The 26,806-nt window shown below is 44.0% G+C and overlaps 1 protein-coding gene across 1 annotated transcript; it reads left to right on the top strand.

The window, feature by feature from the left end:
- The first annotated feature begins 6,679 nt into the window (after window positions 1-6,679).
- On the top strand, window positions 6,680-26,806 carry rheb (Ras homolog, mTORC1 binding). Its single transcript, XM_076291378.1, has 8 exons — window positions 6,680-6,929; window positions 12,168-12,239; window positions 15,716-15,783; window positions 16,072-16,154; window positions 19,841-19,897; window positions 20,000-20,047; window positions 23,627-23,708; window positions 25,236-26,806. Exons 1-8 carry the CDS (start codon window positions 6,878-6,880, stop codon window positions 25,326-25,328), a joined length of 555 nt encoding a protein of 184 aa, XP_076147493.1. The 5' UTR covers window positions 6,680-6,877; the 3' UTR covers window positions 25,329-26,806.

The following is a 26,806-nucleotide window of genomic DNA, read 5'->3' as shown; positions in this document are numbered from 1 at the left end:
AAAAAAAAAAAACTGCCTCAGTTTATCAAAACATTGTTACAATGATAACCCATAGACTGTATATATAGAATATCTATTTTCACAGTCTGCAAAGCGTTAAGAAAATTTTTCAGTGGCACACTGTAGAAAAAGGAACTTAGGTTGAACAGGAGTTGAAATAAAATATCAAAATCAGTTATATCAGATATAAACCAAATGTTTGTGTTTCACTGCCTGGAAATCAACTTAATAACACTTGTGACACACTATTTTGTCACTATTTTGAGCAGATAGGGAAATGTTCTGTGACATTCAGTGGATGTAACCAAATATCCAGTAGGCCTACCCATTAAGAAGTTGTAAAAATGATTGACTCCAACACTTTCCCATTCATAAAAACATCAATTGTCATGCTACTTTTGTCTCAGTAACTAGACAGGGCTATTCCACTACATCCTGGTAAGGCAACAAAAATAATTTGATATCAGACACGATAAAATACAGTTTGTTGTTATGGAGGCATTACATAGATATGCAGAGAGGGAGGAAGTTACAACCCCATCTCAATGACTGAACTGAACTAGGCTAGCTAATTCAGTCAAAAAGTGGGCTGCCGGCATTTTTTTTTTTTTTAAAGTCGTCCAACATGTGCTCAATTCTGCCCACATTTTCACAAACAAGCCAATTAAGCTGCCACAACACTGATGGCCACAAATTCACTATATGCTATGGAAGGCCCTCAGCCAGCTTTATATTTCCGGCGGGGCGTAGCAGCTCTTGTTTTATTGTACCTGTTTACGTGGACATGGTTGAGTGTTGCACCTAGTGAGCACGTCACAATGCCAAAGAATTTATGTGTGTATCAAAGTTGAATAAAGAGTTGCGCTGTTGGGCATAAACAGGATATTCAGTGTACGAGTGAACACAAAAGTAGCATAATACCACAGAAGATGCCGTTACAGTCCAACTGACGCTCCACCGGAAGTACATTTACTCATTTACATGTATTCATTTAGCAGACATTTTTATCCAATTTAGGCCCACAGAAATGAGGAACAACATTCAAGCAGCATGGCCCCGGTTGTGGCGCAACTGACTGGGGCATCTGCACCGTACGCCGGCGACCCGAGTTCGATTCCCGCCCCGTGGTCCTTTCCGGATCCCACCCGACTCTCTCTCCCACTCACTTCCTCTCGTTCTCCACTGTCCTGTCAATTAAAGGCATAAAAGCCCCCCAAAAAAGAAACATTCAAGCAGCATTTCAGTGGAAGCCTTCATCTCCTTAGATTAATACTGCAATAACAAAGAGGATGAAAGTGCAGAAGTTTAAGTTTTAGGGGGGCTACATACCCACCAAATTCATGTGCCCCGGTGTTTCGGTGTATCGTTGACCAAAAATTCAGGAAGTAGATGACGGGGAAAAAAAAAAAACCTTTGATAATCCCTATATGACCGATTCGCTAGCGGTGGTCATAATAATGTAGTATTTTGTTTTAAATTCCATCAACTGGAAATGTGGAAAACCTACTTGGACAAAGATCCATGTTTATCTTTCCCCACACACAGTGAGGAGGATGGTAAATGAGACAAAACAATCCATAAGAATCACTGTTAGTGAGTTACAGAAAAAAGTATCACCTTGGGGTCACCAAGTCTCCAAAAAATCTTCAAAAGTGACTTCTGTGAAAATAAATTATTTAGAGGGATTTCCAGGTAAAAGCCTTTCCTATCATATAATGACAATGTAAATGACAGGAGTTACTGTGCTACAGTGGCTTTGACGGGAATCATGGTCTATAGTCAGATGAAATGAAAATTGCACTCTTTGGCGAGAAACACGCTAGGTTGACATACATAGAAGAATGACTATACTGAAAAAACACATGAGAATGGTAACTGATGAAGGGTTTATGATACTAGGCTAATTTTATTCAAAGGACCCTGGGAACCTCATTAGGGTCCATGGTATAATGAACTTCAAGAAGAACTTGAACACAAGACACTAAAAGTGAATCATAATTGGATCATTAGCAGGTCAATGAACCAAAACATATGCCCAGATCACAACAAAAATGGTTTACTGAACAAAAAATCAAGCTTCTACCATTATCATCTCAGTCCTCTGATCTGAACTCCATGGCAAAACAGTGGGGTGAGTTAAAGAGGAGAATGCACAGGTGAGGCCCTGCGAATCTGGACAATCTGGAGAGATTTTGTAAAGAGGAATGGTCTCAAATCCTTTGCTTTGTATTCCGTGACTTTAAGGGATGTTATAAGAGATTACGAGCTGTTTTATTGGCAGAGGGAGGCTGTAGATGTTTTAAATGCAGGGATATTAAATGTTTGCAATAATTGTGCCACTTGTCTTTTTGTTAAAAATAGTTATTTCTTTAGGAGATATTTCTATTTCACAATAAATTTGCTTTCCTTTAAGATTGGATTTTTCCTCATTGTTTCCATTGTGACACCAAGATAACTTTTTACTCAACTGTACCAAGGGTGCCATTCAGTGTGGAGAACACTGTAGAGAAGGGTGAGAGGGGTGTCCCTGCTCTGGTAGCATGTGGTAGGTCCTTCCTCCTTGGGAAACTACAAATGAAAATAATCTGGATTACCATGAGTGTAGGGGCAGCAGTGCCAGTGAATGTGAATGTAGAGGCCAAGGGCTAACAAAAGCCTTTATGAGAGGATCTAAGTAAGTGGGAGCAGACCTAGTCATCACTATAAGCAAGCATTAGTGACTTGGAATTGATGCAGGTGGTGGGTAAGGGTAGCCAGTGGACCTCAATGAACAGCGGGGTAACGTTTGCCCTTTTCGGTTGATTGAAAGGGCCACCATGTTCTGGACCTGCGCGTTTCATCAGTCAGTCGGAGGCCTGTGAGGAGGGTGTTACAGGAGTTGAGGCAGGAGAGCCATGGTCTGCACCAAGAGCTGGGTGGTATGTTCGGTTAGATACGGCCTGATTGTTCTCATATTGAAAATGACCAGACCTGTTTAAAGGATGTAGTTACCAAACCCAAACATGTGATCATGATTAAGCTGCCATGAACACAAATCCAAAGATGAGATGGGTCAATCACCAGTGTTGCCACAGTAACCTTGAAAAAGGAATCTGATTACTGATTACTCCTTTAAAAAGGTAACTTAGTTACTTTACTGATTACTTGATTTTAAAAGTAATTAAGTTAGATTACAAGTTACTTTATTAGTTACAGCAGCTGCCGACAACACCCCAGCAGCCTCATATACTGTACAACATAAAAATGACAACCGGTTTTGCCAAAACTCACTTTATTGAAAGTGCATTCTAACAGTGTCAACAATGTAAACATCCCAACCTGAAAAAAGTAATTTCAGGGAGCTATCCCTTTAGCCTACTACTACTAGATACTGAAATTCAGGTGAATATGTTTGTTCAATAATGTCTAGTTAGTACACCAAATAAGGAAGGCCTATAGATAGAAATTGTGATAATAAAATATGTAGATTTTGGTAGTTTGGGCTTTTCATAGCCTTGGCAACTAGCCATCTAGTATAGGCCTGAATAATATGCAAATGAAAAGACACTTGTTAAACTCACCTCAACAAGTCTTTTGCAATCATTTAAACCGCCATGAGGTATGCTAAAGTCACTGTTACAAACAGTGCAGTGTGCAAGACTATCATTATGTTTTACTCTTACGAGACAAGGGTACACGGATTAATTTAGTTCGGGAGAAAGGATATAAAAGCCCACCTACACTGAAAACTGTGCGCGCTCTTGTTCGCTCTAGATTCAGGGAGATTTTATCTAATTTGCAGGCGTCAGGGAACCGCGGGAGACTCCCAGGACTTCGGGAGACTTGGGATGTCTATAGACAGCACTTTGTTGCCAGCACAGAGTGTACAACGTACCTTAATGTTGTCATGTTTAGCTGACACAAACTCTCCTCCCTCCATTGTTGTTTATGTTTGCGTCGCTGCATGCATGGTAGCCTATTACACGAGTTGTCCTCATGAAAACATGAGCATATGACGTTAATCCACAAGACAAGAAGAAAGCAAAGAATATATTTTACTAAGGAAAATGACAAAATAGTAACGTACAATGACTTGGATAAGTAACTTTAATCTGATTACTGGTTTGGAAATAGTAGCGCGCTAGATTAGGCTACTCGTTACAGAAAAAATGGTCAGAATAGAGTAACGCGTTACTGGCATCACTGGTCAGGACCCAAAGTGCACCACACCCCACAAGTGACCTGTGTACAGTATAATGGGCTGTTGTGAAATGGACGGGAAATTAAAAAAAAAGTGAAGATTGCTTTAGCATCCTCTGGGCCTCCACCTCCCATATTCATACTGACTTGTGACCAACATATAGCCATAGCATTATTATGGCAGCACTCTGTCCTGTATCTGAAGAACACCCTGACTGGTGAGAAGACAGTGAGTATGCATCTCTTTTGAGACTTACTCCAAGAGGCCCAGGAAACCATCGTTGTTGTCTATGGGGCCAAATCAGTATTTCAACAACACCTCGCCTTTATATAGCACTTTTCAAGGAACCCAAAGCGCTTTGGAGTGAAGGGGTCACTAACCGCCAATGTATGAATGCATGTGCACTGTGTCCACAGATTTCACCTCCGTCTGTGACTGGAGTTCCAGCGGTCTGCACAAGATAGGAGTGTGTTTCTCTCGGCCCCTAAAGTAGCTGATGAAGCAGAGGAGGCCATGCTCTGCTCGTCCAGTGTGCTATTAATAGAAACAGCCACTGTGTTTCCTGTCTATGACACAACACTCAGTCTCAGGATGACCAGAGCGCTCAGTGTTATTGGACACTTGGCATCCATTATCTATCATGTCCCACCACATTACACCATAGACACGTTTGTCTTTGTATGCAGAAAGGTCGGTCTGAACTTCCCTAAGCAGCTGCCTAAACCACAGTACAACACATACTGTAGATGCAGTATAGCAGATGTGCTTATTAAAGGGCCACTACGGGACAGCATGCCCATGGGCGGATTATGAACTTTCGGGCCCCCCACTAATTGTCGTATATGTGGGAGGGGGGGTTTGGGGGTCCTCCCCCAGAACATTTTTAATTTGTTTGATGTGATTTCTTGTATTCTGGTGCATTTTGGAGATGGCCAATACTAAATTCAATCAGATTCATAGCCTACATCCTGATTTGTTAGATAGATAGATAGATAGATAGATAGATAGATAGATAGATAGATACTTTATTAATCCCCAAGGGGAAATTCGTGATATTAAGGCAATGATTCCATGCAAAGGCTTGGGCTTCAGGGCCCCCTGACCTCTTGGGCCCCTGGGCCTGCATGATTTTCAAGGAGGTTTTTTTCAGAGAGAAGTGGATCTGGCTGTGGCTGTGACTGTGATGGCAAATATCACCCAGGGCCTTGTCAGGCTGGCATCTGTAATCACAGCCTCTCGCCACACAGGGGTGCGACCACATTGGGTGTCTCCTGCAGTGACAACAAAGCCTCTAGAGGTCTACACTTCACAGGAACTTTGTATCACATTCTTCGATGTGGGAGGAACTTAAAGGGCTTATAAGAATGCATAAAGGCAGACAAATCAGTTACCGACAGATGAGTAGGTAAAAGGATGTGACTCCTTTACGGGAAGGGAATGTGAATAGTGAGGTCACTGCAGAGTGCAAAAGATCCTTGCCTCTGTCACACAATATTATCCTAAGTGAAACCAATAAATTAATAAACTTGAAGGTGGAAAACTGGACTGGTATCTAGCATGAAAACTGGTTCATTGCCAGTCATGGTCAAATTGTTGGGAGAGTTCAACACCAAGCTGAATCAAGAAACTAATGAACATGAGCTAATACCCCAGTTAATGGTATAGCTTTGCTAAAAGAGAGAACACGTAGCCTAATTATCTCTGATATTTATCTCATGTAAGGTTACATGTCTTTATTTTGTCTTGGGGCTCCCTATTACACACAATTGCAATTGCACTGCAAGTTTTCACTGAACCACAAGAGGGCATCTCATCTCATTGTGATGCTGGTTAGGCTGATTGGGGATATCCTATCCTGATCCTTTTATTATACCAGCAGATGGCAGCAGAGGGCATCTCACGAGTTCAGTGAGTTCAGTGTTGCCGATTAAATGGATTGTCGCTACATTCGCCAACTTGAAACTGAACTGTCACACTCTGCAACGCAGAAGCCTACATATTAAATATTTGAAAATTAGAAGAAGTTAGATATTTGTGAATGTATTGGCTACTGTACATTTGTGTAAAACAGACGTCGTTTAAAACGTCGTGAATTAAAACTTGAAACTATGTTACACCCATGCGAAGACCATTATGCGCAAAGATGGTCACTGACTGAGATACTGAATGTGCACCAGACCGCGCACTTTTATTATGCCTATATTTAACACAGGTTTAAAAATCATTTAAATTTCATCATATCATGTGCAACATCTCTAGCGTAGAAAATATGGCAGCTAGCGTTTCCAACACATTATAATTATTGTTGTAGTGTATCTCCAATCCTGTCATCAGTGACAACTCCCAACATCCAATAGATATCCCCCCTAGGAAAATAAGGAAGATTTCCCCTCCAATAGCCGCTGATGAATTAGAGAAAGGCCCTCCTAACGGCGTGACTTCAACCAATCAACGAAGGGCATATGCTGAATAATTCACGTTGGATTGCTTTGGGGAGTGACGCAGAGGATACAGATGCACGGCTACTTTTTCGTTAAATTGTGAAATTCTGGCTTGAATAACAGTTATTTATTCAATTTTTCGAGTTTTGTTGGGTGAAGTGCCGATCAGTGGGCCCGTTTTTAGTTTAGATAGATCTGGGGTGTCCAACAGGCCTCTGTATGTCGATATTGATGTGGTGTCGCTGCTAGGAAAAAGATGCCGCAGCCGAAATCCCGAAAAATTGCTGTTCTGGGATACAGATCCGTTGGTAAGTACGCGATTCAATCTTTTTTTTTTTTTACAAAATAAATATAGTTTATTGCTGACTGATAAGGAGCCCACTCTTCCCGCCACCCGTAATTGTAAGTAGTTTTAAGTCTTACTAGCAAAGCTTACAGCTTAAACCATGTCTATGGCCAGTGCATTATTCGTGTGTGAACGCATCAGCTGAATGTCACTCAAGTGGAAGTCACCCGGCCACGACTTCAGCTCCTAGAGTGTCTACAAAATACCAGTCATGTGGGGACTAATACATACCAGAGCGTGATGGCCCACAGTCTGTCAACCTTGTGTCAACCTTGTGTCTAATAAATCGTCTGGGTCGTTAAGGTTTCATGTCCTCAATGTTCCCAGGCCTGAGCGGTCCATGTGGATCAGTGACACAATTACATAATGCGAAATTGTTCTCAGGTAGCCTACTGCACCTAGGTTGACATCATGTGGGTATTCGATGGAATCGGTGGAAATTGAAAAATAATCGCAATGCACACCAAGTCACCACTTTTCAATTTTAAATAGGGTAGCGACTACACAATAAACATAGTGTCTGGGTGTGAGATGTAGCCTAATTAACTGACAACTCGTGACGGTCACTGTTTGTTTTAGTTTTGTTCTCCTTTAATGGATATTATTATATAGTCATGGAGTGATTCACTTCTACCATGGTACCATATCCTGAATGGGCCTGTGTTGCAAATTAATCTGCATCATAATTGTCCAAAGAGGATGAGGCGGGCTCACTACAGACGGTAACGCTGCAGGTAGTGATTCCCAGGAGATGTGTTCAAAGACAAAAACTCCCCACAGCTCATCCGACTAGGAGGGAATACATGTTTAAGGACCCTGCTGTTAACAGTCGAAGACGTATCCTCGTTATATCCTATGAAACAGTCAGTCTGCGCCTATAAGCAGGTTTTCTCACTAGAATTTTCATTCACACACCACACTAATATTCCATTCATCGTGAGATGAATCACAATCTATTTTTGGACTGTAGTTTATGGTGTGTATTATAAGCTACTGTTGTTTTACTCATCAGTAGTACTTGAAATCGTAACAATAGCCTGACGATAGTGATGTTAGATGGTGAATGAATTTGTAGCTGTGTGTGTGTGTTATAGTGACAGATGTGCACACACACACACCTTTATGTATGCACACCTCTGTAGTAACAGACACATACACCTGCATCAGTGTAACACGTACACATGAGTGTGTTTTTTATGACATGACATAGGTGTTGCATAGCAAGACTACAAGCACATACAACATGAGGCCAGTGTCGCAGATCACACACGCACTCTCTCGTTCTTTCACACTCTCTCTCTTTCTTTCTTTCTTTCTTTCTTTCTTTCTTTCTTTCTTTCTTTCTTTCTCTCTCTCTGTCTCATTCTCACTCTCACTCTCTCACTCACACACACACAGGCATCCACAAGGGTTGCTGGTTAAATCCAGTGCAGAGGGCGTGTGAACATTGAATCACGCCTCACATGAGTTAGCAGCCGCCTCTAGGGTGGATGGTCTCCATGACTTGAAGGCTGGTCTCGACCTGTAGTCACATTGGATGCACCACGGTCTTCACTGTCCACTCCTGCAGATGCAACTTGGCAACAGAGGTGTACAGAGACAAGGTGCCAGATCAACTAAAAGATCAACTTGTAGGCAAAATCAAACTTAAATGGTGATGTCCATGCTTTCAGTTCTAAAAGAATAGAGTTATAGAATTCATACTGACACTGGCTCTCCTCTCTCTCTCTCTCTCTCTCTCTCTCTCTCTCTCTCTCTCTCTCTCTCTCTCTCTCTCTCTCTCTGTGTAGTCAGAAAGCATTACATTTATCCTAGTGGGTACAGCAGAGGCAGATATCTGTTGAGCAGTGGGAAGGCAAGGCAAGGACAGGCACTCCAATGCTTCCTCCAAGGGCAGAATAGCAGGCGATGATGCACACCATCTGATCACCGTGTCATCACTCTAACCTTGCTGAGAGTGACTGACAGGCCAAGGCGAAGGCGCCCTCACAGCCCGAAGCTGTGATTTAAATACAGGCCTGGCCTACATCAGCTAGCCTGATGCTCTAATAATTTCATAGTCAAGCCACTTGCTCCACTTCCTTGAGAGGAACTCACACATACACAACGTCGAGTATCCTAGACTCACACGGACACAGTAGCAATTCTGTTATGCAGAGAAAGCACTGAGGGCCAGATGTATGTACATTTGCGAACGTAGCGTTATCAGCGTCATGGACACACCGCAGATTGCGAACGCTGTCAGACCCAAGTTTCCGTCTTATTTATCAATCGTTCTATCCTTAGTGTAAACTGCGCCTTTCTCTGCCTTTATCGTAAATGCAATTTACGAACGTCCACAACTGAATGGCAGCGCCTACATACAAGCGCAATTGAATGAAGTTAACTGATGACAACATTAAAAAGAATCAAACGTTTAGCATCATGAAATAATACCATACATGATAAGATGTAAACAAGCAGGGAGATAATGAAGATCAGTAGTTCTACTCAAACTACTTGTGCACGTAGGCTACGGAAGATTGGTCAAATCTAGCAAGTAGGAAAATTTAAAGGGACAACAGGCAAGCCTGATGCTTTTTCTCTACGAAACTCCCCCTCGCTTGGTCTGAAGCTCTTTTCCTTTTCTTTGCGTCTTCCGTCAAGGGTTTTTTCGCTGCTTCTTCGCCGGCGCTGCCATTATACACACGTTTGCAACAATCACTAGCCTTTCGTTAGCCTGCCTCTGTGCTGTAAACTGATCCTGCTTCAGTCGGCGGGTAGGATACACCGAACTTGCAAGTGGGATATTCTTCCTACAGGCAGTAGGGGCGGGCGAGAGAGCCTTCATTCGCCCCGTAATGAGTCATTTAACCATATACCGACTTACGAAGATGATTAATTAACACGAAAACGTTGCCTGGTGTCCCTTTTAAGTGAATGACGTGAAAGTAAGACATTCGAAAGGCCAACAAAAGTTGAGGTTGCTTTTGGTAGTAGCCTACAAATACTTTCACCACAAAAACTCTCTAAATAGCGATTCTGTTGTCTTTGAAAGGTTCTCTTATTGACGCATTGAACTGCAATTTGGATTAACACCTGCTTTTACAAGGCGGAAGTATTTAGACGCAAAATAGTATGTACGCTTTCAGGAGCAGTTTTTGTACATACCGCGGAATACGCTCTTTACTCTTCCCTTCCCATCTTTTTACGCTAAACTCCCACTTTCCCCTGGATCCTCCCATGAATGCATATGCATGACATGACAAACGCAATCTGCCACTTCCAGCTCCCGCGACAGGCAGTTTGCGCTTTTACATCATTGCGGCCTGTTTGTAGGCTACATACCTCGCAATGATTTTACACGCACATTGCGAAACAAATACGCCTAAAGTGGGCGCAAAAGCGTTAGTACATCTGGCCCTGAGTCTTTGAACCTCGCCCAAATCTCCACTTTCACTTTCTCTCTCTTTCATCTCCAGCAGAAAGGCTCCCCTTATGAGCCACAGATCTGCCCAATATTTCCTCCTATAAGGATGTTTGTTTGTATTTTGTTTTTTTTGCCCATGTCACCTTTGTGATTGCTCAAGTTATCATGGATCAGGTTCAAGCTGGCCTCTTTAAAACACCAGATACTTCACGTCTCAGGTCGTGGAGTATGGCAATGCAAGAGAGCTGTTTGGAAAGGAAGCTTAGCCGGTATGCGAGGCTGAGCATAATCAAATTGGTAATCAATATCTATTGCTTCCTGTGTCTGAATCTGTTGTGTTGCTAGAGACCCATCTCACCACCAGGTTCAGTTAGCCAGACACTTTCTCTGAGCCTCAGCTTCCTACGTGATGCGCAGAAAGATGCAGCCGAAATTGCCACTTCCTTATTTGCCCCCTGATGTCACCTGCTGGACCTTTAGCCTTGTTAAAACCTCCATTAGCAGTGAGTGGCGACCGTGTGAGCTGGCATTCCGCTCTCCATAGCTCTGCAGGCTAATCGTTACGACGCCCACTGGGTTCCACTGTTCTATTCGGGGTTATGGACAGTGCCAACTGAACAGGCACTGGACTCTACCCGAGCACCACTCTCTTACCTCTCTCTCTCTCTCTCACTCTCACTCACACTCTCTTTCTCACCATCATTCTGTCGCAGTACCTATTTATAGCCCCCTTGAGAGAGGGAAAAGGACGCACATGTCCATGCATCTTCATTAAAACGTACAGTACGGTGCACAGTACAGTACAGTAGAGTAAAGTACAGTAGAGTACAATGGTCCTGGTCTCTGTCCACTGTGCTGTTAGCTCTCCATGGCTCCTCATGCTCTCCTGGCTCCCCGTGGCCAAGGTGCTCAGCAGCAGCCGTCAGGAGCAGCATCACCCTCTGATCTGAATACCTCCAGCATGGAAACCCCTCAGCCACTGCAAATCATTATTCTGTGCTGCTGCAGATGTGGAATATTTTATGGGAATATTAAAGTGGAGATGTGTATACAGGCGCTGAGGGAGGGATGGGGGGAGATTGAGTTTTTTTATTTATTTATTTATTTATTTTTTTGCCATTCATTCGGCAACGTAAAGGAGCAAATCAATGTGCAGTTCCGCCTCGCATGAGTTGTATTTCCATTGTTGAGTGAACCACTCTCCCTCTGGGCTTTTCTGTGTGTGAATGAAAATTCACACACACACACACACACACACACACACACACACATACACATACACATACACACACACACACACACACACACACACACACACACACTGGATGCCTGTGTGAACTTACTGTTGTTATAGCAACAGGCTACAGGACTACAGGACATTTCTTGCTGCATGGGTGGACAGCAGATAGCATTAGCCCCATACTCTGATCCGCATGCACATGCAGGTACTCTTGAATGATGCAAGAGGAAAGGTGGCCCTACTGTATGCTCAGTATTCAGCATCATATTTACTCAAATGTTTCTGTTGAAACTGTTTAAGCTGCTTTTACACATTTTAAAGCTGAATCTGGTTGCCTGTAGGTGAAACATCCATGTAGAATATTCCATCATGTAAGACAGGTGTTTAACATACAGTTTCTGTGTATGTTACCCTTGAAGATGTGAAAATGAGACAGTGTGTAGTGTACAAATGATGCACTCACTTGCGTAGTGCTCTTTGACTTGCTACACATTAAAACCTGTACAAGCCAATGAGTGTTGTATCTTTTCTCTTCTGCTTTGTTTCTGCAGGGAAGTCCTCTTTGACAATACAATTTGTGGAAGGCCAGTTTGTGGATTCTTATGACCCAACCATAGAAAATAGTAAGTATAAAGATTGAACTATGTGTGTGTGTGTGTGTGGTAACGAGCCACCGCCATCCTGCAGTCTTTGTTTCTCCCACCCCACTCCACTACCTCTCAGCTTGACGCCACTGGCACAGAAATCCAGGTGTTGGAGATGAGCCAGGTGCAATCCTGTTGCGGCTGGTTCCTCATTGATGAGCAGTCTCGCAGGGCTACAAGTGTGTATCACACATACAAGCGGCGTCTCTGTAATTCTCCCTTCACAATGACTCCGCTCTGCCTGAATTAGCATTTCTTAGCCATTACTGGGGAGCCTGGCCCAGCCACAAGGAGCCATTTAGAAAAGATATGTACCGGAGGGCCTGGTTCACAGAGTTCAAGCGCAGACAACTGTATGTGTGTACGCCAGTTACCATGGCGGCTAAATTGTGTCACTAGCTCCTCTATGTCTGCTTGGAGTGCTTTTAAATAAAAAGAAAATGAGAACACCATATTACTAAAACAAAGAATCACTTCTTTGAGGACCATAACCCATGGGCAACGACTATGTGAATGAGAGTCTGTCACCAGGGCCTGAGGCATTTGAAGTGCTCCCATGCACAAACCCTGCAAAAGGTAATGCACGTTATTTTTAGGAAGGTCTCTTTTTTTCGTCGTCTTCTTTTTTTTCTTTTTCCTCCTCCCTCCTCCTCAATGGAATCCTTCTGCGGCTGGCATGCCGTGTTCTAAGCCTGCTTGACTGCCTGTTTCCAAATCTGTAGGCTTAGGTGGCAGAGTGTTGTCTCTGCTCAGATGGCAAGGGCCAGGCCCAGGGTTTTATGAGGTAATGCTGTGATTCAGATAGATCAGGGCCATACACCTGAACAAGCCTGCAGACCTTCATATATTCATTATCTTCTGCAGGCCTTTAAGTTCTTGTGGGGGACCATGTCTCCTATGAAATATGTGTGAGCGTGAATACGAAACCTTTTTTGGACCATTTGACTTAACGTAGGAAGGGAGTCAGCCGTGTACCTTGTGCTGACTTTGACACAGATATGACGTTCAGCGACGTTGGTGTAGTCTGTGACGTACTCTCGACCGCGTTATCACTCCACACGTCATCTTCGCCTGGCGGAAGGAGCGGGTGAGCCAGTTGGTTATCGGAAGCCTCGCCGAGCACGGAGTCGAGCAGCCTCGTGCGTCAGAATATTTCCCCTCGCTGTCTGGATTTGTACTCCGCTGTACTGACACACTGCACAGAGCTGCGTGCTCCCTTAAGCCAAGGCTTATTGAATTGAGTTCCCTGGTGCAGAAAGTAAGGGAAGAGTGAGCGAGAGAGAGAGAGAGAGAGAGAGAGAGAAAATTGTTTGAATTATGTGCTTCCTCTTCCAGAGTTTCCTAGTAACTATGGGGAGTGAAAGGGAGCATGCGGGAGGGGAGAAAAAGAGGAAGAATAGTTGAATGCTGCTTCCATAGAAGGTTTCTTAGGAGCCGAATGGAGAAATGGGAGGAGACCGAAGGAGACGAGTGTGGAAATGTAGTAATGGAGAGAGATGGGAAGAGAGGGAGAACATACAGTGAGATAGGGAAGAAGAGTCATAGAGAGAGGGGTGGTGGGGGGAGAGACGTGGAAAGAGGGAGAGTGTAAGATTAGTCAGACAGACTGGACATAGAGACGGTGATCATCAGACAGACAGCTGGGAGGGAGAGAGCATGAGACAGGAGGGAGAAGGAGAGCGAGGCTAATGAACGTTGCATCTTTAGAGAGACGAGCGGAACTCTGCTGAGGAATGGTGGAGGCCTTGTTCATGTCAGTTAGCTAAAGTTAATGGCCACTGTGGATATCTGAGCCACCCAGAACCACTGTCTCTCTTTTCCTCTCTCTGTTTCTGTCTGTCTGTTTTTTTTGTTCTCTCCCTCTCTCTGTTTTTGTCTCTCTCTCTCTCTCTCTCTCTCTCTCTCCCCGAGGCTTCTTAGTCTGAGTGCTCATTTAGTGCGGCCCTCTTAAATACTTCACCTGTACAGCTGCGCTTGTGCCTATATTTGAAGGGCAACCTTCTTGAAAGCTTGGCATTTATCCCACCTAAAAGTGCTGTCTTCAAAAGCCCCGTCTTATTTCCCCAATACGCCACTCAGTACAGGCCAGGGAGCAGGTACTTGGAGCAGCTTGGAGTCATAATCAAGATTTATTAAAGTCATTATGGCCATTATGGATTAACATGTGACAGTGGGCATTGTTTGTGTATATAGTCTTTAGCCAGTGGAGAAGATCTCCATCTTAAGTAGAGAGTGAAGTGGTCATAATGAGGAGTGGACATGCACAGATTTAATTATAATTTTGTATTATTTTTTGTGGCTTTGTCAGTCATGCGAGGTCACAGTTGGAGTATGGGGCAGCCTTGCATATGTAATCAGTCATTTGGCGTTCTGACCCACATTTGAGAAGGAGTCGTCCTCTCCCGTTCCATCACGATGGCCGACTCCTCTGTGATGCCGGGTGCTCAACAACAATCCCAATTTTTTTTCTTTTATGTAAATAAATATATAAATAAAGCCGCACTCTCGTTTCCCACTGCACAAACATGCCCCCTCACATCTTTTTTTTTTCAGAAGCAATGTCTCCCGTTCTGCGTTACGTTCGTTTCGCTCTCTCATGTCAGCCATGCTAGACGGAACAGGCGAGTGATTGAAGATGCGTGACATTTTGCTCTCGGTTTGATGGGGGAGATTGACAAGTATGGTATACGTGGTTCTTCCGTGGTCTCTGTGGTTAGAGCAGGCTCAGAGCAGTGCAGTGCAGGACTCTGATCTTGGAGTCCAGGCTGAGTAGAGAAGAGAGGGGCTGGCTGGCTGGCTGGCTGTAGCTCTAGCTGTTTGGCGGTGATGAATGGGCAGTTCTCTGTTGCTAATTTTACTTGCTAATTTGCAGGACAGGGGCTGCAGGAAGGGAGGTGATTTTTGCTCTCATTGAGTCTTCTGGAGTCCACAGTAATGACATTAGCGTCGTTTACTCACCACACACACACACACACACACACACACACACACACAGACAGACACAGACGGCTATTTTCTCTCAGCCACAGAGGGATGATGATGCGGTCCAGGGAGGATGGCTAATTAAACACCTCTTGAGCGTTGTATAACCATACATTATACATATCCCATGAACTGCAACAAGTTTTGTTCACACAAGGGTATATTTGTCTTTAAACATATTTTTCTTTTTATATTTTACTTTAAACATTTGCGCCAATCTCTTTTTTTCTCTGTGACTTCAGTGCATGTTGTTATAGCGTGTTTTAAAACGAAAAGGATTGATGGACTAATAGTGTGTAATTTTTCTTGTAGCGTTGCGTTAGCACTTAGCATATTGATTCATCTCTTCTGCTTAGCTCTGCAGATGGTCCGTTCAAGATCGCCTTCTGACCATGCATCTCTCACTTACCCACCGGTCTTTCTCTCCCTGTTTCTCTCTCCCTCCCTCTCTCTGTCTCTCTGCTGCTTCACAGCATTTACAAAAATGATCACAGTCAACGGTCAAGAGTACCACCTGCAGCTGGTCGACACGGCAGGCCAGGTAAGCCCGCTCCGTCTATAACCACTACACAGTGGATTAGCCACGGCTTTTCTCTGGACTACATTTTGATTGATGACTGAAGCCCATTTGTTTATTTATAGTTTTGTATTTGTTGGTTCAGGGCTTAGGGTGCACTCATTACTGTGTATAACAATGATTCTGAATATATTTGAAGCAGTGAGAGAAGTTTCATTTGTTTTGTTTTTAATATTGGTTTAATTCGGATGTGTGGATAAGCTGCAGAACTTAAACAGATTCAGATTTAATATGTTTTTACTCTTCCCTCAGGATGAATACTCCATTTTTCCACAGACTTACTCCATAGACATCAATGGTTACATTTTGGTGTATTCTGTTACGTCAAATAAAAGGTAGGTTGTCAATTTTACTCTCTGTCTACATTTTCTAAGACTCCTTTTTTAAGACAGTACATACCTGGGTGTGATTTAAGAGTGCGCACTCTGACAGTGCACAGTGGTTTTGATGACACTTCGTGCCAGCAGCCCAATCTGATAGTGAAATTGTGCCAGGCGCCACTCAATACCTCCCTTTCATTGCAAGCACAAATCAAAGTCATGGTATAGGTATCCTTGTAGTCACCAATATGATTTCAGGTGTTCTCACCCAAAGATGCAGCTATGTACCCGTAGCGCTACGTCTAAGGAAGGAACACCACTGAAGGAGCGGGGCTGGGCATGCCCAGTGCCAGAAGGGAGAAAGTTAGAGGTGTGAAGAATTGAGGCCCCCCCCCCAGAAACACCCTGGCACACTATGTTCACTAATCTGTATACATCTGAAATCCCTCTCTTCACACAGGTATATGAAAAAGCCGTATATAGCAAGGGCATTTCATCTGTGTGTGTGCTCTGTGGTGGTCAAGCCCATGACCTCTGCGTTAGTAGCTCCTCACACCACCTTTAGAGCCACATGGACCTTTCATATCTGCTGTGGTGGAGGACTGCGGTCAAGGTTGTTGTTGGGTGGAGGACGAGGCAGAGAAGCTCAAATGAATGACCCCTACCACCCTAATCCAGTATCTTTTCATGAATGTGTGGTCTATGGGGGAATTATAGTGCAAACGGCACTATCCCGATCACCCACAGGGGCCTCTGGTTCGATTCCTCATCCCACCTCCATCCCTCTCTCCCACTCACTTCCTGTCCATTTCCACTGTCCTGTCTATGTAAAGACTAAAAGCCCCAAATCTATACTTGAAATAGGCTGTTTGGAATATGAGGACATGGTGATTTCAGTTCACAGTTCCGCCCCTACAGCGGTGTCCCCAAGTGCATGTCCACAGCGTACGCTACATATAGAATGCTCTGTGGGCGGTCACCTCCTGACCCTGGCCTGCCTGCCACTACTGGTCTGCCAGCTGAGATGGTTGAGGTGACCGGATGACAGACGTTTTTCCTTCTCTGGGTGGTCTTTGCCTTTTCCCATATCTGTGTGGGATCCACACACACACACACACACACACAGAGAGAGAGAGAGAGAGAGAGAGAGAGAGACACGCACATGCACACACTCCCTATACGCTAAGCATCAGCTGGAGATGAAATGACATGAAAATTAAATCCCTGGCTTCTCTCTTTCTCGCTGTCTGTCTCTCTGAATATCTCTTCGCCACCATCCCCTCTCTCACCCCTCTCACCATCTCTTCTTTTTCTTAATATTTTACACTTCTGATTTATTTTTTTCTCCTCCATGTGCTTTCACGCCTTGTCAGTGTGCGTGTGTGCATGTACGTACGCATGTGTTTTAACCCACTTTCCTCAGCTTTATTTTAACAGCTCATCTCTCTCTCTTGTCTGTCATCTCTCTTTCTCTCACTTTCTCCTCTGGAGTGGTTTTATCATCTCCACTTTTCTCTATGCCTCTGTCTGTCCATATAAGAGCCAGGCTATGTCCACATATGAAATTGAAGCACCCTTAAGATTTGATCTACAGATTTGATCAGGCTATTAGATATAGGATCAGGCTATTAGATATACATACACACACACACACACACACACACACACACACACGTGTATATATACACAGTATGTGCACATACCATAGATTTAGCTGTGAACCTTCTTGCTGTAACAAGACTGAAAGGCTGACCATCTCAGCGGGTTCTCATCGATGGCCTTGTGGAGGAATCCCACGATCCCCCTGAGCCTTGGAAGGACTTTTTTTTTATGTCCCCATGGTTTTCTCAAGAGAAAGATTCCCTGGAAACTGGACATTCGTGGCTCTGGCTCGCCCCTCCACCCTCGGTGCATTACGTCAGCCTGCATTAGGGCTTCAATGGGATTATTTGTTTTTCTTTCTTTTTTTTTTTTTACTTTTCTCTTTTTTCTTCAGTGAACGGGCAGAAAGAAAAAAGCAGCAGCAGCAGCGAGCAGTCATTACGGAAATTGTGGGTCTTGTTTCTGGCTCTGCAACTGCAGGATTTACCTGAGTAAGGCAAACGCAGGCGCCCGGCCCGCTGCGTTCAAACATACAGTAATTACTCCGCAGTCTGGCGGGTAGAGACACTGCAAATGAATGGCCTTCCCTGGACATAACAAGCAAATAAGACAAATCTTACGTTAATGCTTCCAAACAGCTGCCACTTGGAAGAATTTTACTCTAAGGTTGATATACAGTGTCTCATAATGTGAAATTGATGGCTAGTCACTGAACCTAATCTTAAGGCCTGCCCTCGGGTAACCCAAATCTAACATCAGGTTACTAAGTTCACAGTGTCTAAGAAGAGAGAGGTGAACTGATACACGGGTTCCTCAGATGCAAATCAATTGGAATGAAGGTTCCAATGGAATTAAAAGATTTAATGAAGTCAATTGAACTAATAGCATCAGAGTTTGAGTTTGCAACAATATCATTCATCCTGTTCACAGTAACATTTGATAGTCTCCCGCGAAGCTTCATTAAAAGTCTAGATGAAGAGGCAGGGTGGTACTAACTACTGGTGGTCAGGGGAGTGATCATCTCGCCCCTGCTGCTACTCCGCTTGGTACAGTCCAGTGAAAGGCACACCGAGGAGACCTCAGTTTCCGGATGCAAGGCCGGAGTCATCGAGTGCACTGCTATCGGATACCATGCGTCTAATTGACTTTGTATTGACGCAACAACAATGACACCGGCCCAGACAATGTCGGGCCCTTCAACAGTAACCTCATGAATCCGTCCGCTGCTTTGAAACTCCCTGCCACCAAACACGGAGCATCTGAATGTGTCTACACGTGACACTTATGTACACTTGAGATTTGGCCGTTGATGTTTCTGAGCCTGGTCTGTTTGAGAATTAGCTCTGTGACAGGCTATGACTTCACTGGACCCCGCTTTTAAAAGGATCTTATTGTTGAATGAAAGATGGCTGCTAATATCCCCTTGTCTAACACGCAGAGCTACAGTCAGTCGTTTAGACTCACTGACCGCTTTACTCCTGAGCTTGTCCCGGTTTCATTCCCATTCACAGATAATTTGATCAGGAAAGGTCAAAACCTAACTCGCATCAGCTTGTATGAATGGACTTACATCAGTGTCAAACCACTATTACTCTCTAAGGCAGTAAGTCACCATGAGCCATAGTCCAACATGTGAAGACCTGAAATAAATAAAAATCAAGTTGAAGCTCAACCTATGTGTTTCTTCCGCCCTGTATACTGCAGTTCAGCTTTTAGATATTCCAACACTACTCACAGAAGATCAGATTTGGCTTTTGGCCCTAAGAATGCCCCTTTGCACACACAAATCACTCATTTCCACATGATGTGGTTGAAGTATCTGGGTGAGTGGGCTTTATTTGGGCTAAATGAAAGACTAAATGCTGTTAATAATAATTCGCTTCATCTGCTCACTGGGATGCCTGCAAAGAATTAATTTTTTTTTTTTTATCTTCAAAAGTCAGAAATTTCTGAAGAGCAATTCAAGTTTGACTTGAAACCCACTAAGCCCCTATGGCATAGTTTGGTCTGTGAACAGCCTGCTTTTTGTGTATTGGTTGATTTTATTCTGATACAGCAGATTTTAAAGTTATAATGTATTATTATTTTTTCGCTTGCAGTTTTGAAGTAGTAAAAGTTATCCACGAAAAACTGTTGGACATGGTGGGAAAAGTACAGTAAGTGTGTTTGTCATCACATAATTTCAGTGATCTAAATGTCATCTAAATATGTAACTCATGTTTTGGAGTTCATGTTTTAATGGACTTTTTTCTTTTTAGAGTACCCATCATGTTGGTGGGAAACAAGAAAGATCTTCACATGGAACGGTAGGTGCAGTGTCAAAAACCTTGTAAAAAAGGAAGCACACAAAGTTTATACTGTTCTCAGTAGTTTCATATGAGAGGCTTGATGTAAAGAAATCCACTTCTGGAGGTCTTGCTATTATGGGGTAAACCAAACTGGACAGGGAGAGGCGTGAAACTCTGTTATCTCCGTCGAGTGGCACAAACTCAATTCGATTTTATAGGACATGTTTTAATCACAAATCGTACATTGAACTTCATGTGTCTCACATGGGCTATTAGTAGAATAAAAAATGCTTTTTTTTCTGCTAGCCCTCGGGGAGTTGGTTTAAAGATAATAAATTGAAGCAGTTCGGCTTGTGCCAATCACTGTCAAGGGGGCCGTAATAAACCTTTATTGTAATTATTTTTTTTATGGCCGATGGTTAATGAACATCTCTGAGTTCATCTGTTGTGAGTTAACACACAAGTTCCCCTCCCACTCCAGTGGATCAGGAGGAGAGAGAGTGCATCTGCCACTAACCCAACTCAATTCCCTATGGCCACCAAGCCCAATGAGTCCACTGGGTCTCCCTGTCCATTCACTGGGAGCCAGTACAGAGATCCTCTCTCACATCCCCCTACCACACACACATACACACACACACACACACACACACACAGGTTTTGCGGGAAGTTCATTGTGTTGAAGCCTTCCATCTGCAGTTGTGCTCAGTGACCTTGGCCCTATCGCTGCATGCTGTCATTGGAGCCAAAGGCAGATCATTACATGCCATTAGACCTCAAATTCACATTTGGCCTGAGCGATTCTCAGCAGTGGCCCAGAGGGCCCTCTCTGCTAAACTGGGTCACACTTTCAGAGTGTTTATAGTCACCTGAGGTGTTTATTTTTAGTGTAACTAGATTGATGAGGCGTAACAATGCAACATGAACACATGGACGCCTTATGTGGTACAATAAACATATTAGAAAGATGCGATGCATGTGCACTTCATTAGGTGGATATGACCCTGCTGTGCAATGTGCATGCAGTTATATTGTTCATGTCGAGCGACTGCAGTGTCCATTCTGTGGCAGACTTTAAATGGGCCTTTGGCCCGGCTGATATTCTGGAGCTCTGCAGGCCTGGCGTAGATAAAATGGGTCACATTTTAATAGTCCTTCACAAATCAGAGCAAGCAGGAAGTGGACCAGCAGGAAGTTGAACCCCCAACCCCATCACCGTCGCTCACTGGATGTGATGTCACTGGTGACCCTTGCACCTCCTGTTTGGCTTGTGTTGCCAGAGCAACCTAGGGTTGTTCTGAATCCTTCATGCCTATTATGGTCTGTCCCAGATTGAGAAGTGTGTAGTTTAGTGGTGAGAGACCCTGACTATTTTTACTCAGCAGAGGAGTTGGTGGTATTTAGTGGTCTAATGGGCGGTAATCTGCTTTGATTGTATGCTTTTAGCCATTGCTGCTATTCATTCAGTGTCTCTCAAAGGAGATCTTTTTATGCGTTCTTTTGCAGTCAAACATATTTATTATTACACACACTCTTACATACTCACGCATTTAGACACACACACTCTCTGTGCGTGTGTGTCGTAGAGAGACATGCACACATACATACACATAGCAATTTTACTTGCACACACACTGTTCTCCCTGTTGTCATGAGACGTCACATCTTGAGACACACACTCCCACAAATAATACTTCACACCTTTGCTGACATGCAAGCTCATGCTTGGATTTGGTCTCGCATACATTCAGGGGGGAATCGTACAGAGCCTTGCTGTGTTTTAGCCATTGCTACTATTTATAGATCAGCATGGACAGCACAAGCTGCAAGCTCCAATTAATTGTGTGTGCGTGCGTGCGTGCGTGCGTGTGTGTGCGTGTGCGTGTGCGTGTGCGTGTGCGTGTGCGTGTGCGTGTGTGTGTGTGTGCCTGCACAAATGTGCATGTGTGTGATTGTGACTGCTAGTCAGCAATTGTTTGCGTGCATGCATGGGCAGGATGTGTATGTGCATCCATGTACAAGTGTGCTTATGAGAATGTGTTCATGCTTCTGTGTGTGTGTGCACTTGAGCACAGAGCTGTTGCGCTCTCTCTCTTTCTCTCTCTCTCTCTCTCTCTCTTTCTCTCTCTCTCTCTCTCTCTCTCTCTCTCTCTCTCTCTCTCTCTCTCTCTCTCTCTCTCTCTCTCTCTCTCTCAGTATTGATCACTGGCGTCTCGTTTCATCTTGGGGGCTGGGGTGTGGTTGGCTGGTTGGTGGTGGGGAGGAGAGGAGATGGAGTAGGGGATGGTGATGGTGCTGCTGCTGCTGCTGTTGCTGTCAGCAGAAGCCGTGTCCAGCATTCTGCCTGCCTCAGGGCTTTTCTCCACCTGCAGTGTGCATGCGGATGCGATTGCAACATGGCGCCGCCTTATTGCACAACACAACAGGACGCACCTACACATGCCAGCCGTACGGCATACCAGGAGCACAGGGTCAGAGCAGAGGAGAGGAGAGTTAGACATGAACAGGTTTAAACCTCCTGTCGTGGAAAGTCTGGGAAATTGGGTCTCTCTCATTTCTCATTTCTCCAATGTCAATCCTCCCTTAGTTCCTTTCTTACATCCTATCCCCCTCCCCCCCCTCCCCCAAATCAAAACAGGGAGGAAACAAGGAACAATGATACGAGGATGCAGGGAGTGAGGACAGGGATACATGGGAAATGAGATGTGCTTCCTATATCCATTATATACACTACAACATGGCTGCTGAAAATCATATATGCGTGTCATACTGTAAGTGGCGGTTGCTTGGCTTACAATTGGTTGATTGTTTCTCTGCCCTTACTGTTGATTGGCTAAACTGGCTACTGCTGATTGGGCCAGCAGTATGAAGTGGCCTCTGGGTCCAGGCTCTAGTTTGCCGGATGGATTGAGCCGCTTCTGGGCTTGGTGAGGAAATGGCCTGTGAGCGCCTGCTGTGATGCAGAGCCGCCAATAATCAATCTCTCCATTAAGCTGCTGTCGATAGGCGATGCTTAAACACTTTAACCTGCCACAGTCACCAAGCACTGTTAATGTGCCGCTGGATGAGTTGTCCCTGACAGTCACTCCAGAGGCACAGAGGCCCCAGGCAGGCAGGAGGGGCAGGGGAGCAAGCACAGGAGAGCATTAGCCCAGCAGAGCTAGCACAGGAGAGCATTAGCCCAGCAGAGCTAGCACAGGAGAGCATTAGCCCAGCAGAGCTAGCACTTATGTAAGCGGAGCCGTGTAATAAGTGACATATAGAGTGGAGTGTTAAGCACTGGAATGGACATAAAATAAGTGAAGATTTTTAAGGTTCATAATGTGAGTTGTGGATCTTCGTGGGGGGGGGGGGTAGATGACAAATCATTTGCAGCTTCTTTTGTACCTTTATTAATCAGAGGTGAACACATTATCAGGATTGCAATCCATTAACGAGTGGACATTGCATTTTTATCCACCATAAAAAGCTGATTGTGATTGCGTGTGTGTTGTATTGCTCATCTTTTGTAAATAAATTGGCAGCAAAAGTAACTACTGCAGTGCCATCTTCATTATTTTCTCTCTCTCTCTCTCTCTCTCTCTCTCTCTTTCTCAGTGTCATCAGCTGTGAAGAAGGCAAAGCCCTGGCAGAGTCCTGGAACGCCGCGTTCATGGAGTCCTCGGCAAAGGAGAACCAGGTAATGAGCTGTCTCCTGGCTGTCACCATAACGACGCCCCCCCCCCCCCGGCCATCAGAGTCGGCAGACTCCCTCTCCTCTCTTAACTACGCTGGGGTGAACCTCTTCCATCCTCCCCAAAGAGAAGAACTCACTCAGATAGACAAATCGCACAACAAGGTTAAGGTAGATTGATGCGGAGGTTGTTTAGTTTACAGTAGTCATTTCATCTTGCATCTCTGCAGGACTGCCTATGTAGGGCGGTGTGTGTGTTTATTCTGAGATGGAGTGCTGTTTGCTGTTTATGCTCTCATCCATATGCATGTGGGAATCATAGCTAAAATCACGACCCCCCCCCCCCAAAAAAAAAAGGGTTGTTTGAGGACACGGCATGTCTGTTCCCCATGCCCACCCCACCATACCCAGGAGAGGAGTGAGCAGGGAGCAGGGGCCGGCTGGCTGTAGCTCCAATTTCCACCGTATGATGTACAGATCCCTAATGGAGCAGAGAGGGTTTCCGTTTTGCCATCAATAGTCGCAGGAATAGGAAGGTGGATGTGTGTGTGCTGCAGAAACAAGGCGTCAACATTTCTGTGTGTGTGTGTGTGTGTGTGTGTGTGTGTGTGTGTGTGTGTGTGTGTGTGTGGTCATTTTCCTTTATAGGCAACATTGTTAAAGGCTAATATGAGTTATGCATGCAAACACATTTCATCAGGAGTATTTTGTAATCATATTATATGTAATCATATCATATTTTGTAATCAAGAATGATTGTGAGGCATTCCCAACATTTACAGGCTGATTCTGTCTCTAGTTGCTATTTCTGCTTTTAACCTACAGGAGGCACATTGTCTCTACCAATCAGTAATTTGCTGCTACTCGCTTGTCTGCTCAAATTACTGTTAACTAACAGATTATCCAGATGAACAACAGCTGGTCATTTTCTCAGGATCACCTTACTCATGATCCAATGTTCTATACGGGAAATCGTATGGACTACTGCACATTGCATTAATATGACGTGTCGCTGAGTGCACTGAATAAAATATGCTATAAGTGGTTCTTTTCAGCGTGATTAAAGTAAAGCATTAATATCCGATAGCCATTAATAACTGGGGTTCCATCCAACTCATTTGCATATTTTAAGAACATTTATGAAAAATTCATCTTAAATAAATGTCATTCTGTGCATGTTTCCATCTGGTGTGTTGGGAAGAGAAATCAAATTGGAAACTCTGTTAATCAAGGGAGGAGTAGTGAACAACTGTGTGACGTTCATCAGGACCACTCTAAGTGTTCCCACTCAGGGTTGTCTGTTCAGACTCACAATTGACATAAATTGGATAGAAACCCAGCTACTGAAATAGAAAATAATGCATGTCTGTATCTTGCTCTTATTAGTGGTTATCTTAATAATCATAATTAAATATGGAAATTACTGTAATAATGTGTAACAATGCATCACAAAAATGTAACACTCTCTCTCTCTCTCTCTCTCTCTCTCTCTCTCTCTCTCTCTCTCTCTCTCTCTCTCCCTTCTCTCTGCAGACTGCAGTGGAGGTCTTTAAAAGGATAATCCTGGAGGCAGAGAAGATAGATGGCGGTGCCCCGCAAGGAAGGACATCCTGCTCACTGATGTAGTCCCCTCCTCCTGACCCCTGCCAACCCCTCTGCCAACCTCACCATCCTCCTCTAGCCCCAGTCCCCTCGTGGCCAGCCCCAACCCGACCCCTGCCCACCGACTTGCACCACAGCACTGGACACTGGGAAATCCCTGTACTTGAAGTGGCTAACTGCCTGTTTTTTTCCTCCATTAAATAAATATTCTTAGTGTTTTCTTTTAACCATCGTTTTTTTTATATTTAATTCTTCTTTTTTTTCTTCCTCTACTTATTTTTTTTATTTTTAGTTGTCAATTTGTTTTTTTTATTTTTTATTCTTATTTTGGAAGAGACAGAGAAGCACTCTGTTGACATGTTAGGAGTAATGTTAACCATTCCTATTGGCTTAGGGACCCCTTCCCCCCTCTCCCCCTGCTCTTGCCCCAGCCACCCCCCCCCCCCCTCCTCCATCTGCAAACCAAACCTGATGAATCTTGAGCCTTACTTCTCCATCTTTCATCTTTTCTACCTGAAAGCCCTTCCCCTCCCTTGTCCTCTTATGAATTTGTATATCGTATTTCTTAAAACAGTAATTATGGCCAATAAAGTTGCCAGCATTCATTCTTCTCTGTAGTGAATGTTGTTGAACTTTTTTGATTGTAATCATTAAAAGCAGCATATTGTTTCACTACACCAGCTGTTTGGGAGCCTTGAATGTGCATTGGCATGAAAGCCGCCCGACTGAATACCACCTGCTGTAGAGGACTCTGTCTGCTTCAAAATCTGGAGCTACAAGCGTCTACACTCTGCAATGCACACAAGAAGCACTTGAAAGTGGTGTCACACTGTTACACACACATAACTATCCCAACTCACACAGGAATAGATAATTAATGTTGTCAGAGTGTTGAAAAGGTGGGATGGTAGACCAAAGGCAGAAATGAAATTTCATATCATCTGGCTATGACTCACTTAATGGTCTACTACCAAGCTCCCTCCACCGCAGCACACTCCTCCAACCCCCTGAAAAATGCTATTTTTATTTCTGACTAGTATTTCAATAAGTTTCATTATTTCTACTGCTCTTCTAATCTGCAAACCATCTTTGCATTGAAGTATGGCATACCACCTTCTTTATGTAATTCAAATGTAATCAATGTATATATTACGAGTACAATTAGTCAAGTATTTACCATGCTGATTCAGCATGAACAAAGACCATTTTACTGAACTATTGTGTGCTTTATAATCATATTAAGGGTATTAACAAGGTTAACTCACTTTTGAATGTAGCGTTGAGGTCAAGGGTCAAATCTGCGTCTGATGAAATATAGTGTGAAGGTCAGTGGCCTATTGGCATGAAGATGTGCTCATGTTTCAGAGGGATGCACAAGCCTGATAAAATGGCTTTATCATTCCTTAATGGATGCACTCTGGATCGATCGAGTGCTTCTGCTGTCAAGAGGAGAAATCTGATACCAATGTAATGCAGGTTGGGAGTCTTGCAGATTTCTCGTA

Source organism: Alosa pseudoharengus, unplaced genomic scaffold (genome assembly GCF_046254945.1).
Source record: "Alosa pseudoharengus isolate Yale_2024_CS ecotype anadromous, Long Island Sound unplaced genomic scaffold, YU_APseudo_1.1 YU_APseudo_1.1_scf_18, whole genome shotgun sequence".
In the NCBI taxonomy this organism is placed as follows: Eukaryota; Metazoa; Chordata; class Actinopteri; order Clupeiformes; family Clupeidae; genus Alosa; species Alosa pseudoharengus.
Note: the sequence above shows the minus strand (reverse complement) of the source record. Positions and strands in the feature narration are given on the sequence as shown.